Below are 20,531 nucleotides of genomic sequence, written 5' to 3' on the forward strand. Positions count from 1 at the left end.
TGTAAGTATTATGCCCATTTGACATATGCAAAAAAAAAAAAATCTGAGGCTCAGAAATTTATAGAAACTGGCCCAAGATTACAAATGGGCGAGTGTCTGGAATGGCCAGGTTTTTCTTTTTTCTTTTTTTTTTAAGCAACACAAATTTATTGACACCAAGGGATCAGGAGAAGCATGTTTTATCTGAAAGCTTGAAGGAAGGATTCATTCAGGGGTCTCTCCTAGCTTCTGAAAGTTCTTCACTTGTGGCAGCCTAACTCCAATCTTCACATGGTCTTCTCCTTGTGTGTATGTCTGTCTCTTCGCAGCGCATTCTTTTTATTAGAAAAACAGTCAAATTGGATTAGAGGTGCGATGGCTAAGTATTTTAAAATCCAGATCTGTCACATTTGAATTGTTCAATGCTTGCTTTTGGAGACTACCAATTCTTGGATAGTATTTCTATTCCCTAATTTAGTGTCCACACTTGATTACAGAGGCCAGGATACATAATACCATTCCCCCACCCCACCTTCCTTATCTATAAGCACATTTTAATGCATTTTGAAAGCAAAGAGAAGTATTTAAATGGAGGGCCATCTAAAAAGTGTGTCATTTTGTAAGTTCTGCTAAGATTCATATCTTATTTAACATTATGTTAGTAGAGGCTGGAAGTTTGGTCATGAGATATGAGAACAAAAACAGAAAGGTTGAAAGACAGGGAAAAATACTGAGGGGAAAATATTCCTGCAAACTTTAAAAAGAGCATCTAAATGTTCTCCAAAATAAATAATTGGGATATACTCTTTAAGGCAAAACTAAAAACAAAGAGGAAATGCATCTGAAACAACTAGAAGAATGTGTCCATCAATGAAGAAATAAAGAAAATGTGGTATACATATTCAACGAATACTAGTCAGCCACAAAAGGAAATCTTGCCTTTTGTAAAAACACAGAAGGACCTTGAGAGTATTATGCTTAGTGAAAAATTCAGAAAAAGACAAATATCATATGATCTCACTTACATGTACAATCTAAAAGCAAAAATCAAAATCACAAGATGAACATACAGATACAGGGAACAGATTGGTGGTTGCCAGAGATGGCAGTGAGAGGGGGTAAGAAATGGGTGAAAGTGGTCACAAGTACAAACGTCTAGTAATAAGTAAGTCTTGGGGATTTATTATTTATAAGATAAGTCATACAGCATGGTGTTTATAGTTAATAATACCATGTTATTATTATATATACAGTATATTGAAAAGTTGCCAAGAGGGTAGATCTTACAATTTCTTATCACAGGACAAAAAAAGTTGTAACTATGTGGTGATGGGTGTAATTAATGAGACTTATCATGGTAATCATTTTGCAATATATATAAATATTGAATGTCATATACCTGAAGTTAATATGTTATAATAAAAAAAAAGAACATTTGCAGACCATCAACCACATACCTGTAAACTGCTACTTTTCCTGTTCCAAATGCACCCACAATTAAATCTAAAAAAAAAAAAACACACAAAATAGAAGCACAAATTTTACAGAATTGATCAAAACTCATAATTAATTATAAATAGCACAGAGAGCAACCTGACATGCTGATTGCAGAATGAGAGTCATACAAACAAGAACAGCAAATCACGGCTTTCTTAAGGCATTTTGGAAAAATTATAGGAACTTCACTGTAACTCAATATGACACATAAATCAATAGATCTTCAACCCTACTGGACTCAGGAAGGCCAGCCTTCTGGAAATGCTTTAGATACTCGTCATAATGCCATATCCTCCAGACCCAAGGCACACACCTTACATCATAAGGGAAGAAGCGCCTGTGTCTCTATTTCTGATTTGTAAATAAGATCATAGTGATGACCTGAATGGGAAGGAAGTCCAAAAGGGAAGGGATATATGTGTATGTATGTCTGATTCATTTAGCTATACAGTAGAAACTAACTTAAGATTGTAAAGCAACTATACTCCAATGAAAAACTAATTTAGAAAGAAAAAAGGACTTCCCTGGTGGTCCAGTGGCTAAGACTCTGCACTCCCAATGCATGTGGCCTGGGTTCAATCTCTGGTCTGGGAACTAGATCCCACATGCTGCAACTAAATAAATAAATAGAAAAAAGGGGGAGGGAAGCATATGCTAAGTGCCTACTATGTACCAGGCTCATCACACATACTGTTTTATCATCCCCCTATCAGCAACAGTCCTATAAGGCAAGTGTTTTACCAGTGAAGTAGAGCATTTTGGCTGCCATCTTACCTCAGCCTTTTGCTCTTACAAATATGTGGGTGGCGAGTATGGTTTTGGCAGAGTGACTGGTAGTATATGAAATAACTGACATATCATTATAACAGTCTCTCCTTATTAATGGTTTTGCTTCTTTGGTTTCAGTTACCTGTGGTCAACCACAGTCTGAAAATATTAAGTGGAAAATTCCAGAAATAAACAACTCATCATCAAACTTTTAAACTGCACGCTGTTCTGAGCAGCGTGATGAAATCTCACGCCATCCTGCCTGGGATGTGAATGACCTCTTGGTCCAGCATGTCCTATCTGTAGTCGCTTAGTAGCCAACTTGGTGTCTCAGTGCTTCTTCAAGTGACACTTATTTTACTTAATAATGGCACTAAACTGCGAGAGGAGTGATGCTAGGGACTTCCTTAGTGTTCCAGTGGTTAATACTCCACGCTTCCAATGCAGGGAGTGTGGGTTCAATCCCTGGTCAGGGGAACTAAGATCCTGCATGCTGCAGGGCATGACCAAAAAAAATTAAAAAGGAGTGATGCTAGCAATTAAAATGTGCTAAAGAGAAGCCCTAAGTGATTCCTCTAAGTGAAAAGGTGAACATTCTCCACTTAGTAAGAAACAAAATCCTAAGCTAAAGCTGCTAAAATCTACAGTAAGAACAAATCTTATATATGTGAAACTGTGAAGAAGGAAAAAAACACTCATGCTAGTTTTGTGGTCACACCACAAGCTGCAAAAGTTAAGAAGTAGGTGAGAAGTAATTAGCTAAGACTGAAAAAACATTGAATTTGTACAATAAGATCTTTTGAGTGAGAGAGACCAGATTCACCTAACTTTTATTATAGCATATAGTTATAATTGTTCTACTGTATTCTTAGTTATTATTGTTAATCTCTGTACCTAATTAATAAATTCATCTTTATGTATAGGGAAAAAACATAGTATCTAGAGGGTTCAGTACTCTCTGAGGTTTCAGGCATCCACCGAGAGTTCTGGAAATGCCCCCATGGATAAGCAGGGAAACTATAATAATATTAAATAACAACAACAATGCTAATAATCAACAAAACATATTGAACACTTATTCTAGGCCAGGAATCCTTTTAACAAATTTACTTTAACTGATTCCTAGCAAGTTAAAGGAGAAGGCAATGACACCCCACTCTAGTACTCTTGCCTGGAAAATCCCATGGATGGAGGAGCCTGGTAGGCTGCAGTCCATGGGGTCACTAAGAGTCAGACATGACTGAGCGACTTCACTTTCACTTTGTACTTTCATGCATTGGAGAAGGAAATGGCAACCCACTCCAGTGTTCTTGCCTGGAGAATCCCAGGGGTGGGAGAGCCTGGTGGGCTGCTGTGTATGGGGTCACCCAGAGTCAGACACGACTGAAGTGACTTAGCAGCAGCAGCAAGTTAAAAAGTCTTTATTTAAAAAAAAAAAAAAGTCTTTGTTATTAGCACAATTTTGCAGGAAAGGAATTTGCTTTTTGTTTTTATTTATTTTGTTGCAGTAGAGTTGCTTTACCATGTCGTGTCAGTTTCTGCTGTACAACAAAGTGAATCAACTGTATGTACACATATATCCCCTCTTTTTGGATTCCCTTCCCATTTAAATCAGCACAGAGTATTGAGTAGAATGCCATGTGCTATACAGTAGGTTCTTACTAGTTTTCTATTTTATACATAGGGTATATACATATCAATCCCAATCTTCCAATCCACTCCTCCCCCCTACATTCCCTGCTTGCTATCCATACGTTTGTTCTCTACCTCTAGGTTTTGGCAGAAGAGGAATTTGAGGCTTAGGGAGGAGGCTTACATATAAATTCACTGATGAGTCGCAAACAGTCAGACATGACTGAGATAATTTCACTCTCACACACATTCAGACGAGGTGAAGCTGGGTTACAGCAAGACTGGGCAACAGAGAAGTCTTAGACTCTTTGAGGAGTAATGTTCACAACAATCTCAGTGATTGGCTAATACACAGGCAGAACTCTCCATTTGTTTAATCTCATGTATGATGCTTATTTTTTCTCAGGAGGTGCAACCAAGCACAAATGAAAATGATCATGGTTATATCTGCAAAGTAAAATTTAGATGCAGAGATGGGAAAATTGAATTGGCAGAATTAACAGCCACAGAATAAAACTTACAGTAGCTGAAACCATAATTGGTTAATTCCAGTAGAACTGAGGTGAAAATGAAAAGAAAAAAAGATGGGGAAACTTTTTTGGCCATGCCATATGGAAAACCAATCAAGGAATTAAATTGTTTTAATGGAATTTGTACAGGAAAATGATTTGTAGCCACATGCCCTTGGCATTCACCTTTCCAGACAAAGGAACTGGTCAGACTGCAAGCAACTATGATTCTTCTCTAGGGGCTTCTCTTGGCTGGGCCAGGGCATTACCCTCAGCCCATGATGGATGGGGACTGGATGGATAGTTAGGTCCACGAGCTAGCAAGGCTTCTTTCTTAGGGTGACTCTAAGGCATGTGCTTCCTGTCTCCAGACTTCCCCAGTGAGACAAAGCCCTAGTTGCCCACCCAGTCAGGGTCGTGATAATAATCTTTCCTTTTCACATCTCTCTTCCCTACTTCCTTAGCAATGATTTCTGGGGGTTATTCCTCAAATAAACTACTTATTTTCTAATATTTAATGTCTGCTCTTAAAGAACCCAACCAAAGACAATAATTCTTGTGAAAAATGTTTGTTTTTTTTAAAAAAAAAATAGACTCATATCTTCAGGATTAAAATCAGTCAAAATATCTCTGGTAATGTGGAAGAAATGTAAGTGTCCATCAACAGATGAATGGGTAAAGAAGATGGATACACAGACACACACACAGGACTATTAGTTAGTCATTAAAAAAATGAAATATTGCCATTTGCAGCAACATGGATGGACAAGTTGATTATACTGAGTGAAGTCAGAGAAAGATAAATATTATATGATCTTACTGATATCTAAAAAATTATACACATGAATTTATATACAAAACAGAAATAGGCTTACAGACATAGGAAAGAAACATCTTATTATCAAAGGGGAAAGGAAAGGGGGAGGAATAAATCAGTAGTGTGGGATTAACAGATATACATCATTATACATGAAATAGATAAGAATATACTGTATAGCACAGGGAACCATATTAAATGTTTTTAAATGAACTATAAAGGAAAATAATCAGAACATATATATATATATCCATATAACTGAGTCACTTGGCTGTATAGCTGAAACTAACACAATATTGTAAATCAACTATACTTCAATTTAAAGAGTTGAAAGTTTCTTGTTCTATAGACACAGCATTGGATTCAGATGATAGACTGGACTATCAGGACTGGACTCCAAAGATCCATGGTTTAAAAGATGTGCATGCTAATATTCAAAAGCAGAGACATTACTTTGCGACTAAGGTCCATCTAGTCAAGGCTATGGTTTTTCCTGTGGTGATGTGTGGATGTGAGAGTTGGACTGTGAAGAAGGCTGAGCGCTGAAGAATTGGTGCTTTTGAACTGTGGTATTGGAGAAGACTCTTGAGAGTCCCTTGGACTGCAAGGATATCCAACCAGTCCATTCTGAAGGAGATCAGCCCTGGGATTTCTTTGGAAGGAATGATACTAAAGCTGAAACTCCAGTACTTTGGCCACCTCATGTGAAGAGTTGACTTATTGGAAAAGACTTTGATGTTGGGAGGGACTGGGGGCAGGAGGAAAAGGGGACGACAGAGGATGAGATGGCTGGATGGCATCACTGACTCGATGGACATGAATCTGAGTGAACTCCGGGAGTTGGTGATGGACAGGGAGGCCTGGCGTGCTGCGATTCATGGGGTCGCAAAGAGTCGGACACGACTGAGCGACTGAACTGAACTGAGCTGATGCTAATGTTTAATTGGAGAAGGAAATAGCAACCCACTCCAGAGAAGGCAATGGCACCCCACTCTAGTACTCTTGCCTGGAAAATCCCATGGATGGAGGAGCCTGGTAGGCTGCAGTCCATGGGATCGCGAAGAGTCGGACCTGACTGAGTGACTTCACTTTCACTTTTCAGTTTCATGCATTGGAGAAGGAAATGGCAACCCACTCCAGTGTTCTTGTCTGGAGAATCTCAGGGACGGGGGAGCCTGGTGGGCTGCCATCTATGGGGTCGCACAGAGTTGGACACAACTGAAGCGACTTAGCAGCAGTAGCAGCAACCAGTATTCTAATCTGGAGAATTCTATGGATAGAGGAACCTGGCGGGCTGTCGTTCATGGGATCGCAAATGGTCGGACAAGATTGAGTGACTAAATAACAACAACGTTCAACAAGTCAAATGAAGGACATCTAGTAGGGGTCCCCAACCTCCAGGACCTAATGCCTGATGATCTGAGGTGGAGCTGATGTAATAATCATAATAGAAATAGAGTATACAATGAATATAAGGCCCCTGAACCATCCCCAAGTCATCCCTGCCCCCACTCCTGGTATGTGGAAAAAGTTTCCCCCATGAAACCAGTCCCTGGTGCCAGAAAGGTTGGGAACTACTGAAAAGAGCTCCGTGTGTGAGATTAAGGAAGACAGTAAGTCAAGGGCTACAACTTGAGTATCTGTGACTCATGGAATAAAACACTCTTTTCCAAGGGTTCAAATCTATAAAGTCAGCAAGCAAAGTTTCTAAGTCTACTAGTTTTGAAAACATATCAGAATTTCACCATTTTCAATGATTTTCACGTTTTTTTCTGTTGACATTCATCTCTCCCTGCACAACAGTGCATTTTTGCTATGTCAGAGGAAAAAGAGCTACTGATTTGAAGAAACAGGGACTCTGTTCTTCCTGTGTAATCTGAACTCCAATATTTAGACAAGTGTAGTACAGGTGGCACTCGGTCTGATCTGCGTCTATTGACACAACGTCAGACAGGAAAGTTCCATTACGAAAACTGATTCCAAGGGATCATGCACTTTGTTTTTGTCTCTAAATAAGGTGAAATGTTTATATCTTGAGATTGGACACTTAATAAATAACAGACAAATTGTAAGCATTGACTCTTTGGAAATGACCAAGAGAAAAGACTATAAGCTCTTCCAGGGCAGGAATCTTTCTTCGGGTGTGCATATCACAAAGATTTTATGGAATGGTAGGGGCTGAAATAAAGGAAGAAAGAAAGAATCTTTGCATCCACAGCACCAGGCATAGTGTCAGAAACAGGGCAGGGACTTTATCCTCCTATGAAATGGGAGGAAAAGTAATCATGAGATAATATACTGAAGAAGAGAGAGATGAAGGAAATGGAACAATTATTAAGACAGGCTAATGTCAACTATAATTCTGCTGAATTTTTGCATGTGCACTTGAAAGTGTTGGGAGACACACACACACACACACACACACACACACTTCAGAGCTTGCATCATGATCAGGTTGTCACTATAGAGGAGAAACTGAGAGTCACACTCCTGACCATTAGGGGCAGGAGCGCTTTTTCTTTGGGAACTTTGATTCCTAGGCCTCAGGGTGGGAATTTTCCTACTTAGGAAAACTCAAGTAACTGGCAAAACAGGCCATGATTTTATTATTATTTTTTTTCATGAGAATGTGGCCACAGTTATTCAGAGGCTGAGAAAACAGTTATCTACCACTAAAGTATGCTTGTCTTCTGAGACACCACCTTGGTATTGTGCCTGCTGGAAAAGGCCAGAAGCATCTGTGCTCAGGGTCTTGAAATTATCAGATTTCTCTAGGGGAGGAGAATGGATCTGCTCATTTGTGTTTCTAACTAATCTGTCTTTCCAAAATATGTGACTTGTTTTGATAAGTATTATGTCATTTCCAAATATACATATGATATTATAGATATGTTCCAAATATATATACACACCTATATTTACGTGTTTATGGATGCATCTATATATGTATATACACACTTGTTTATATATGTGTGAATATATAAATATATATATAGACACCCAATTAAAAATTTTTTTTCCCATAATTCTGTCATGCTTAGGAATTTCTTCCTTCCCTTCAGGATTTTTACTGGTTTTTTTAAAAACTTTTTATTTAGTAGTGTATAGCTGATTTAGTGTTGTGTTAGTTTCAAATGTACAGCAGTGATTCAATTATACATATACCTATTCATTCTTTTTTTAGATTTTTTCTCACCTAAGTTATCACAAAATATTGAGTAGAGTTCCCTGTGCTATACAGAAGGCCTTTGATGGTTACCTACCTTATATATAGTGGTGTGTATATGTTAATCCCAAGGAATTTCAGTGATAACCTGATGACAAATTTTGGTACTAATGTTTGCATAATCCAGTAACTGATTATGCAATTAATAACTGGGTCATAACTCACTGGACTTTTTCCCCTCACTTTGAGACAACAGATCTTATACCTTTATCTAGTGTTTATCTATTTTCCTTTCTTATTGAAACTTCTTAAAAGCATATTCTGAAAACAAACAAAAACCTTTTCCTTTCTTTTTGCAAAGACATTTAGCTTTTTATTCCCCCTTGAAGAAACACTTGGCAACTAAAATTGGTTCTTTCCCCTTAATCAAAAACGGTTCTAAAAATGCTAGAGTCCTTTTGTATCACCTCACACTGCCGGAGAAACATAGTTTATTTTCCTTTTGGTTTTTGATGGAACCAAGTACTTTTAAGGATAAAAGAAGGAGACATTAGCATGAATGCAGGATCAGTTGGCAAGAAAAAATAACCCTAAAAAATGTGAGGTCATAGGAGACATATTACACCTCTATTTTGTATTTTATTTCTCCAAAGTTGTTGTTTTTAAACAAGAAAGCAGTAAAGAGTCAAGTCTTTAAAGTGGTGTTGGGACTATAGGGTCTGATTTCATTAATCTCCAAAGGAAATTTTAGAATTAGAAGAAGATCAATAGGAAAACATCAATGTTGTTTTGAGTGTGGATTTGAAGTCTGAGCCCAGGTGGGCAGCGGGCAGAAAGAGAGAATGGAAACTTCTGAGATGGGGGACAGAGGGAAGGGGAAGATAACAGGAAGAGTGTGGACAGGATTAGATGAGAAAATCTCCCAGAGGCGTTACATGGAGGGACAACTCCCCGGTCCCCAGAGCATCATCAGTTGTGAGCCACCTTCTCTGCTACTTTCTTTCTTCCTACTTCTAACTCTCCCATCTTCCTAAGAAATATACACATTTTGAAATCTCTTGCTCAAAATGCCACCAAACACCTCCTTTAAAATCTTGGAGTTAAAAGACATTTATTATTTCAGAATAATTCTGGATAGTGAGAACTGCCATAAAGAGCTTCCAAATGAATGAGAAACATGGGAATGAAAAACTAGGAATTGTATGAAAAGTTCCCTTCCAAAGGGAAGGCCCCATGCCTAAACACAACCCCCCCAAATGTAGAAATCACCAAGGAATTTTAAAATTGAAACGTTAAAAAATTCAAGTTCTAAAGGTAAGTGAAAGAAATAGTGGTAGATGTTTACAATGAAGCCCCCTGATCAGATGGGAATATTTGTCAATGCTCTCAAGAATGTTGGGCACCTATGAAAAAATAAATTTTAATTATTATTATTAACCCTATTTTATGACAGACTCATATATATTAATAATAAAACTATGAGTGTATGTGTTAGTAGCTCAGTCATGTCCTACTCTTTGCAACCCCACAGACTACAGCCTACAAGGTGCCTCTGTCCATGGATTTCTCCAGGCAAGAATACTAGAGTTTGTTGCCATTCCCTTCTCCAGGGCATCTTCTCAACCCAGGGATTGAACCTGGTCTCCTGCATGGCAGGCAGATTGTTTACCATCTGAGCCATCAGGGAAGCCAATAAAACTATAAATAGTCCAATCAGTCAGTTCAGTTCTGTCGCTCAGTCGCTCTGTCGCTCAGTCCTGTCTAACTCTTTGTGACCCCATGAATCCCAGCACTCCAGGCCTCCCTGTCCATCACCAACTCCTGGAGTTCACCCAAACTCATGTGCATCGAGTCGGTGATGCCATCCAGCCATCTCATTCTCTGTTGTCCCCTTCTCCTCCTGCTCTCAATCCCTCCCAGCATCAGAGTCTATTCCAATGAGTCAACTCTTCGAGGTGGCCAAAGTATTGGAGTTTCAGCCTCAGCATGGTCTCCTTTAGGATGGACTGGTTGGATCTCCTTGCAGTCCAAGGAACTCACAAGAGTCTTCTCTAGCACCACAGTTCAAAAGCATCAATTCTTCGGCACTCAACTTTCTTCACAGTCCAACTCTCACATCCATACATGACCACTGGAAAAACCATAGCCTTGACTAGACAGACCTTTGTTGGCAAAGTAATGTCTCTGCTTTTTAATATGCTATCTAGGTTGGTCATAACTTTCCTTCCAAGGAGTAAGCGTCTTTTAATTTCAATAAAAGGTAATAAATAGGCAATTCACATAAAAATAAATAGCTATGACCAATAAATACAGGAAAAGATGTTCAACCTCATTTGTCATCAAAGAATTTCAAATGGAAGAAACAATGAGATATCATTTTTTACTTTTGAAGTTTGAAAAGTTTAGTATTAGGCACAATAGAAGAGGATCAGAAACACATGTATCCTCTGTTGGAGGGAATATAAATTGGCACAGTTTCCTTAGAAGGCGCTATGTCAGTTGTGGCTCAGATGGCAAAGAATCTGCCTGCAATGCAAGAGACCTGGGTTCAATCCCTGGGTCAGGAAGATCCCCTGGAGAAGGGAATGGCTACCCATTCCAGTATTCTTGCCTGGATAATCCCATGGACATTGGAGCCTGGTGGGCTATAGTCCATGGGGTCACAAAGAATCAGATACAACTGAGTGATTAACACTATCTATCTGTAACAATGCAAATGTTTGACCCAGAATTTACACCTCTATGAATTTATCCTGAGGATAAACTGGACAATGTGCAGAGACATATAAAATAAAAGCTAACTTTCTAAACACTTTAATTATATGCATTTCTTTGTTATGACAATCCTGTGAGGTAGATACCATAATTATCCTCATTTTAAAATAGGGAAAATAAAAATAAAAAAATAAAATAGGGAAAATAAGGTTCAGAAAAGCTAAAGAAAGTAAGTGGCTGGGCCAAGTTTTAAAGAGGCAGTCTGGCTGTTACCTATTTTCATCCCAGTGCTTCCCAGGAACATAGCTACAGGCTACTTTTCTCTCTTAAAAAAAAAAATCTTAAAATTCAGATGTTTTTACATAAAGTAAATGTCAGCCTTGAAAAGTATTCTAATATGTGGAATCTTAAAAAAAAAGGGGGGGTACAAATGAAACATCTACAAAACAGAAATAAGAGTTAAGATGTAGAAAGCAAACTTGTTTTTTGTTACCAGGGTAAGGGAGGAGTGGGCATAAATTGGGAGATTGAGATTGACATATACACACCACTTTATATAGATAATTACGAAGAAACTGCTATATAGCCCAGGGAACTCTACTCAATACTCTCCAATGGCCTGTGTGTGTGTACGACTCTGCGACCCATGAACTGTAATAGTGGGTTATTGGCCCACTAGGCTCCTCTGTCCATGGAATTCTCCAGGAAAGGATACTGGAGTGGGTAAGCCATTCCATTCTTCAGGGAATCTTTCTGACCCAGGGATCGAACCCGGGTCTTCCCTATGAGAGGGAGGCATGAGAAAAGACTCTTAAAAAAAGGCATATATATATATCTATATATGTATAACTGAATCATTTTGCTGGACACCTGAAACTAATACAACATTGTAAATCAACTATACTCCATAAAATTAAGAAAATATATACTACTCTTAGAGCTTTTATAAATTAATCTGGTCATGAACTACCAACACAACAAAGATATAGAACAACTCTATCATCCCCAAATGTTCCGCTGCACATTGCTGTCAAGCCTGCCCCCACTCCCTTCTTGGCCTCTTGATGCTCTATTCTGCTTTCCAGAACGTTGCATAGATGGAGGTATACAGCAAGTAGCCCTTTTTTCACCTTATATGGCCTTTTATTTTAATTTTTTTAAATTTATTTTATGGAAGTATAACTTACAATGTTATATTAATTTCTACTGTACAGCAAAGTGATTCTTATATGTATGTGCATATATATATACACACACACTCTTCTTCATATTCTTTTTCACTATGGTTTATTATAGGTTATTGAATATAATTCAGGTGCTATACAGTAGGACCTTGTTATTTATTCATTATCTATACAATAGTTTACATCTGTTAATCCAAAACTCCCAATTTACCCCTCCCCAACCTTCCCCCTGACCTTGACAACTAGAAGTCTGTCTGTGTGTCTGTGAGTCTATTTCTGTTTTATAGATAAGTCCATTTGTGTCAGATTTTAGAGTCTACATGTAAGTGATATCATATGGTATTTGCCTTTCTGACTTCACTAAGTATCATAATCTCTAGGTCCATTCATGTTGCTGCAAATAGCATTATTTCATTCTTTTTATGGCTGAATAATATTCCAGTGTGTGCGTGTACACAGACACACACAAATACCACATTTTCATTACCCATTCATATGTCGATGGACATTTAGGTTGCTTTCATGTCTTGGCTACTGTAAAAAGTGCTACAGTGAACATAAGGGAGAATGTATCTTTTTGAATTATAGTTTTGTCTGGGTGTATGCCCAGGGGTGGGACTGCTGGATCATATGGCAACTCTATTTTTAGCTTTTTGAGTTTTCCATAGTGGCTGTACCAATAGTTGTAGCCTTTTGGAACTGGCATCTTTCACTGAGCTTAGTTCATTTGAGATTCATCCACGATCTTGCATGTGTCAGTAATTCATTCATTTTTATTGCTGAGCTGTATTTCACTCGCTCATGGTTTGTTTATCCATCCCTGGCTAAGGAAAATTTGCATTGTTTCCAATTTTTGGAAAGTCACTATAAACATTTGTGTACAGGTTTTTGTACCTATAGGCTGATTTTGACTTGTAAACTGTCTCTTGTTGAATCTCTATAATGTCTTTAAAGTCCTCTTTTAAATGCAGTGTTCAATTTCAAGTGAAAAATTTCTGAATAGAGGGTAAAAATTTAGGAATTGTAAATTCCAGTTCACTTTGCCACTGGCTTCCTATCGACTTTGGACAAGTTGCTCTTGATTGCTCAAAGTCTGGAGAAGTCTTCAAGGTTCTCCAGACAAGAGAGCCAAGAGCTCAGTAGAATTTGTTGGGGGTCACGTGAGACCACTTTCTCAGCTCTGATATACAATCCAGGACTGTCTTTTGTCTCTTGAGTCAGCTGGGCTTCTGCACGGTTTGTGTCTCATCTTGCTTCCTTTATGGAACAGTGTTTGGCTTTCTCCCTGGCTCAGCCAGACTTGGACATCCCACTGGCCCACCTCTAAGACTCAGCTCCCTGAGCTCATCATCCATAGACTTCTGGCTCCTGTCTTGGCATTGCTGATGCTCATAGCCCACAGCATCTCCTCCAGACACTCCTCATCACCATCTTGGCTCCATCTCTGTTAAGCCCCTTCCTGCAGCATTTTAAAGATGAATGAGGGTTGTTAAGTATAGATGTCTACCTGGACCCACCCAGGATCTGCTCACTTTCATACAAGGATGATTTTAAGAGAATTGATGGGATTAAAGATAATGTGTAAAATGATGGGCTTAATGTGTAAAATGATGGGTGGAAACATGGCCATGTTGACTCTTAAAAATTGGCTTATGAGTTTGGCACTGGAAAAACAGCCCATGTCTGTGGGAAGCAGGCATTTAGATAAGTCTCCTTGAGTTTGGCAAATGTGTTCATCTAAAAATAGACAGATTTTTTTTCTTGCTTTTTTATTGCAACATGCAAAACATTACTGAGAGGAGGGTTACGAGTAGAGGAAGAAATGTTTGAAAAAAAAAAAGCATAATTTTATCCCAGAAAGTAATAATCCTAACAATCTGTCTGAAATGGTTCCAAATGAACTCTGAAGGAAAACATTTATGAGCTGGACTGTGGTATTAGGTTGCAACATTCTAATTTACTGAGAGTTTATTTTCTTTTTTAAAAAATCCCACAAAAATAAAAGTGAACTATCAAATGTTGAGTCTGCCTTATGAAAATCGTTTTCTACATGTTATTAGCATCCTCTGGCTATAAGCATTGCCCTTTCTCCACCACTGATTGATGCTTTGCTAGTTGTGGTCCATGTCACTGGATCAAAGGCATTTCACTTTATCCTGTTGTGGTCACACTTATAATATATGTACTGTCCAGTCAGTCGCTAAAACCATTTTGGAGAAAAGTTTATTTCTTTAGGACCTTTCTCATTTATAAGTGGCTGCCTATTGGGAATGATTTCACAGTCTCCAAAAGGGTCTGGTATTGATGTTGAAAACTCAGCCTCTGAACACCGGTGCTGATTTGAATCTTGGAGACAGAGTTTTGGGTGAAGTAGAAAAGAATAATTTTATTGCTCTGCCAGACAAAGGGGGACACAGGGACTCATGCCATTCAAAACTGTGTCCCAACTGGGCAGGGGAGGAGTGGCAGGGGGGTGGGATGGTTCAAGGGTGGGGTTGCTGAAAAGAATGCAGGTGTGTGCAGGACCTGCATTCCTTTAATCCGGCCTCAGGTGGTCTCCTGAGGAGCTTCTCTGGTTCTAGAGATTATCAAACTGTGACCTTCTCTAAAATTAAGAATGCTTCATGAATTAACATTTTCTAAATGTTGGGGGGTTTAGTTCTGTTGAAGACCTCAAAAATATTGCTGTGTATATCCCTTGAGGTGAAATGAGGACCCTGCCCCAAGGCTGCGCTATTGTTTCTTGGCTGCTCCTCCCTTGTCTCTGGATCCCTTCCCTTCCCTGATCAACAACTGTTTGAACCTGCCCTTTGGAACTCAGGGTAGGTCGTGGAGGGTGAAGTCTATTCCCTACAAACGAGAAACAGGGGGACAAAGAAACGCTTTCATGTCCAGGAGCCCCAGGAGGTCCTGCTGGTTTCACTGTCCCATTAAGACACTACTCTCATATCCATCCTGACAGAGAAAATCCTATGATTAAAAACAGTGCGGGACTTTAAAAGTCTGCTAAGTGTTATGAACTGAATTGTATCTCCCCAGCCCCCAAAGTTTGACATTGAAGTCTTAATCTCTAGTACCTTAGACTGTGACTCTATTTAGAGAAAAGGTCCATCTAGTCAAGGCTATGGTTTTTCCAGTGGTCATGTATGGATGTGAGAGTTGGACTGTGAAGAAAGCTGAGTGCCAAAGAATTGATGCTTTTGAACTGTGGTGTTGGAGAAGACTCCTGAGAGTCTCTTGGACTGCAAGGAGATCCAACCAGTCCATTCTAAAGGAGATCAGTCCTGGGTGTTCTTTGGAAGGAATGATGCTAAAGCTGAAACTCCGGTACTCATTGGAAAAGACTGATGCTGGGAGGGATTGGGGGCAAGAGGAAAAGGGGACGACAGAGGATGAGATGGCTGGATGGCATCACCGACTCGATGGATGTGAGTCTGAGTGAACTTCTGGAGATGGTGATGGACAGGGAGGCCTGGTGTGCTGTGATTCATGGGGTCGCAAAGAGTCGGACACGACTGAGCAACTGAACTGAACCAAACTGAACTGTCTTTAAAGAGGTGAGTTAAAGTGAGGTCATTCGAGTGGACCCTCATTTCATCTGGCTGCTGTCCTGTAAGAAGAGGAAAGTTGGACACAGATACACACAGAGAAATGTCAACCTGCAGACACAAAAACAAAATGCTGTCTACAAACCAAAGAAAGAGGCCTCAGGAGAAACCACTCCTGCCCACATCTCAAACTTGGACTGGTAGCGTCCAGAAACTCAAGGAAATACATTTTTGTTGTTTGAGCCATCCAGTGTATGGTACTTTGTTATGGCAGCCCAAGAAAACTGATACACTAAGATACAAATGTATAGAGTTGCCAGAGAGGGAGGAGAGGAAGGAAAGATATGAATAACAGTTCCCTCTACTGAACACCCTCATTCAGCAACTTGTGATTGAACTCTCAGCATGAGCCAAGTCCTGTCCCAGCTGCCAAGGATTCAGCAGTGAGCAAACTGACACATTTTCTGCCCTTCGAGTACTGGTAGTCTATCAGTCAGCTCTCCACGGGGGCTTGTTAAAGATGCGGGCCGGCACTCACTGGATCCGAGTCCCTGGGTGCAACCTACTCTCCTCCCCCATCCCACCCCCACACCCATTATTTATATTTGGATGGGAACAAGGATGTTAGATCCTTCTCCACTGCCCATTTGAGAAGAGGAAATAGTGTCAGCTTCTGCAGCTGATGTAGAGGAGCTGTTAAGGATAGAAAGAAAAGAAAGCTGGAGATGAGAGGGGCTGATCACCCCTCAAATGAGCTTCACCTAATCACAATTTAGCCAAAGTGCTGGCCAGGCCCCATGCATTCTGTTGTACACTCAAGCTCTCATGAAACTCTATTAAGGTTGACAGTTTTTGGGAAAGTGGCTATTACTAGTGTCACCCCAGAAAACTGTGAGCAGAAAATTAAAGATGATGGCCATATACAGAAAGAAGAGTGTGAGGAGCTTCTCTGGTTCTAGAGATTAGAAGAGAAGCCCCTTGCAGCCTGGAAATTGCAGGGCTTGCAGATTGGAAATACTAGAGAGGATTTTGCTGCTGTGTTAGTTATCTTGGAAATCACTGGCCCTCCTCTCATAGGAAGGAAGCTCTAGGATTGTTACCTGAGTCATTGCCTTAAGACACAGGGCTAGGTCTGGTGCAAAGCATTAGAGCATCTGAATCTCAGCATTAGAACCTCTTCCGGGTCCCTCTCACCTCTCTTTAGTGGGTGAGGTTAAGAAATAACATATATTGACTGTGTAGAGTTCTTTATGGTTTGCAAGTTGTCTTCACAACAATCGAGCCATAGGGCATTGCTCTGATGACCCTCCTTTTAAGGCTAGAGAAGCTAAGTTCAGAGATATAAATGTTACATGCAGGGTTACAGAGCTGAAAATGATGGGTGAAGAAATGAGAATATGGGCCCCCTGACTCCCATATGTTATTGGTGCTATTTCTATCAAGCTGGCTAACTGGTTTTCTTGGTCTAGAAATCTGACACTGAAATGTTCAGGGCTTATGGAATTAAGGTCAAGGGTTCTGCTTGCCAAGAATAAGTGCACCATCTTGAGTGGCACCTCCCATAATCCTAGGAGAAGAAGTCCAAGTTTATTTAAAGGATCATCACCATCTTGACTTCCATATCTATTTTTTAAATTTTATTGAAGTATAGCTGATTAACAATGTTGCATTAATTTCTGTTGTTTGGTTGCTAAGTCATGTCAGACTCCTTTGCCACCCCATGGATTGTAGCCTGCCAGGCTCCTCTGTTCATGGGATTTCCCAGGCAAGAATGAATACTGGAGTGGGTTGCTATTTCCTTCTCCAGGGGATCTTCCCAACTAAGGGACTGAACCCATGTCTCTTGCATTGGCAGGTGGATTCTTTATCACTGAGCCACCTGGGAAGCCCAAGGAAGTTATTTAGCTAAACAGATATAAACATTCTTTTTTCGTATTCTTTCTATTATGGTTTAATCACAGGATACTGAATGTAGTCCCCTCTGTTGTACACTAAACCGCCTGTTGTTTATCCATCCTATATATAATAGTTTGCATCTGCTAATCCCAAACTCCCAGTCCATCCTTCCCCCATCCCTCTCCCCCTTGGCAACCACAACTCCATTCTCTATCTCTGTGAGTCTGTTTCTGTTTCATAGATAACTTCATTTGTGTCATATTTTAGATTCCACATATCAGTGATATCATATGGTAATTGTCTTTCTGTCCACATCTATTCTTATTTTACATAAGAATAAGATAGCTCACTGGACTTAGAGTTATAAGATAGTTGCCAGGTAAAGAGATGAGGGAAGAGTTTATATGCCAATGTATGTGGCTATGAGGAAACGGGTTTATTCATTCATTTATTCACATATTCATTCATTCATTCAACAAACATTTACTAGCTGCCTCCAGTGCCAGCCACGCTTGGGGTACTAGGCTTCCATAACAAGAAAAGTTAAATCCAGGGCTTGCCCTCAACTAATAAAGGGGACAGTCTCAAGGGGCAAAAGAGGCATTTATCAAAAGACCACAAAGAATGTGTCATTTCAATCTGCTGCTGCTGCTGCTAAGTCACTTCAGTCATATCCAACTCTGTGTGACCCCATAGACGGCAGCCCACCAAGCTCCCCCATCCCTGGGATTCTCCAGGCAAGAACATGGAGTGGGTTTCCATTTCCTTCTCCAATGCATGAAAGTGAAAAGTGAAAGTGAAGTTGCTCAGTTGTGTCTGACCCTCAGCAACCCCATGGACTGCAGCCCACCAGGCTCCTCTATCCATGGGATTTTCCAGGCAGGAGTACTAGAGTCATTTCAATCTGAGAGAAGTGTTTTTAGAGGAAGGACAAGAGTCAGGAGAGGGTTTCCGAGGAAGTGACATTTGAACTGGGTTCCTAAGTGGGAAGTGAACTCCCGGGAAGATATCCAGGATGTGCAAAGATAGAAGGGATGCTTCAGTGAATGACACTAAGCTACAGTTTTTAAATCATATATTCATAAATTTAAAAATGACTTATGTGAAGAACAGACCCTGGAAAGTCAGAAATAAGGAGAGATTCTAACTACAGGAGAACTCACTCCCACTCACCCCACCCCTCTTAAAAAAAGGAGCCATGGCTGGCCACAGAGTTTTTATTAACTAAACACTTACAACAAAGATCAAGGATACATGATATCCTGCCTTATTAATGGTGCCTTGGGTTTCAGAAAGAAGCCAGCTCCTACAATTGAATGCTTGGAAAGTAGTCAGTTGGGATTTAAACTGGCCAGCTTTTGGTTTCTGGTCTAGCATGTAAAAAGCTTGGAAGTCACCGCTAAATCTGAGCAAGTAAAATGCTGAACAAACTGAAAAATCAACAGCTCTTCTTAGATCCATAAGAGCAGTGAGGTCACAAGGCACAGTGCTGCCTCCACATTGGAGAGACTCTCAGGCAAATGCAGAGAGACACAACTTCTCAGAGCAGCAGCCTCCATGGCAACCAGAGCAGGGGGCAGGGAAACCCAGACTGTATTGGTGAAGTGCAGGCAGCTCAGGGTGGACAACACTGAGAATTAAACCCCCCAGAGGTCCAGTCACTAAGGGGTGGAGGCAGGGCCATGTTTGTGAGTTTTTTTCTCCAGTATCTCCGCAGTGAACATCAGAAAACAGTTTCCTCCTGCCTCTGGCAGAGGGGAGGAGAGAAGAAACCAATTAGAAATATACCAGAGCACTCTATTCTCCCTAAAAAGGTCTGCCAGGAGAAGGTAGTCAACCAGAGATAACTGGGGTATTATCAGAGTCTAACCTGGAGGAAGGGAAATACCCAACTTCAGCCCACTTTAGCCATCCTGTCTCAACTCAGAAGCATATGTGAAGCTCACAGTCTAGAAGAATAGGCTCATTAAAAGACTGAGAGCTCAGACAGCTCGTGGGAATCTGATGTATAGTGCAGGGAGCTCAGCTCAGCACTCTGTACTGACCTAGAGTGGCTGGATAAGGGCTCGGTGGGAGGGAGGTCCAAGGGGGCTGTTCAGTTCAGTCACTCAGTCGTGTTCGACTCTTTGCGACCCCATGAACCACAGCACACCAGGCCTCCCTGTCCATCACCAAGTCTCAGGGTTTACCCAAACTCATGTCCATTGAGTCGGTAATGCCATCCAACCATCTCATCCTCTGTCATCCCCTGCTCCTCCTGCCTTCAATCTTTCCCAGCATCAGGGTCTTTTCAAATGAATCAGCTCTTCACATCAGGTGGCCAAAGTACTAGAGTTTCAGCTTCAACATCAGTCCTTCCAATGAACACCCAGGACTGATCTCCTTTAGGATGGACTGGTTGGATCTCCTTGCAGTCCAAGGGACTCTCAAGAGTCTTCTCCAACACCACAGTTCAAAAGCATCAATACTTCTGTATTCAGCTTTAATTAGAGTCCAACTCTCACATCCATATGTGACTATTGGAAAAACCATAACCTTGACTAGACGAGCCTCTGTTGACAAAATGATGTCTCTGCTTTTTAATATGCTGTCTAAGTTAGTCATAATTTTCCTTCCAAGGAGTAAGCATCTTTTAATTTCATGGCTGCAATCACCATCTGCAGTGATTTTGGAGCCCCCCAAAATAAAGTCAGCCACTGTTTCCCTATCTATTTGCCATGAAGTGATGGGCCCGGATGTCATGATCTTTGTTTTCTGAATGTTGAGCTTTAAGCCAAGTTTTTGACTCTCCTCTTTTACTTTCATCAAGAGGCTTTTTAG

General features: G+C 40.3%; 1 protein-coding gene across 1 annotated transcript in view; it reads right to left on the bottom strand.

Annotated features, from left to right (window-relative positions):
- Positions 1 to 20,531, bottom strand: part of ITGA8 (integrin subunit alpha 8) — a 195,973-nt gene that overhangs the window by 104,684 nt on the left and 70,758 nt on the right. The window contains exon 14 of the mRNA XM_068986916.1: positions 1,437 to 1,482. Coding sequence (XP_068843017.1) covers positions 1,437 to 1,482 — 46 coding nt within the window. The remainder of the gene's footprint in view (positions 1 to 1,436; positions 1,483 to 20,531) is intronic.

This window comes from Capricornis sumatraensis, chromosome 15, assembly GCF_032405125.1.
Source record: "Capricornis sumatraensis isolate serow.1 chromosome 15, serow.2, whole genome shotgun sequence".
NCBI classification, from domain to species: domain Eukaryota; kingdom Metazoa; phylum Chordata; class Mammalia; order Artiodactyla; family Bovidae; genus Capricornis; species Capricornis sumatraensis.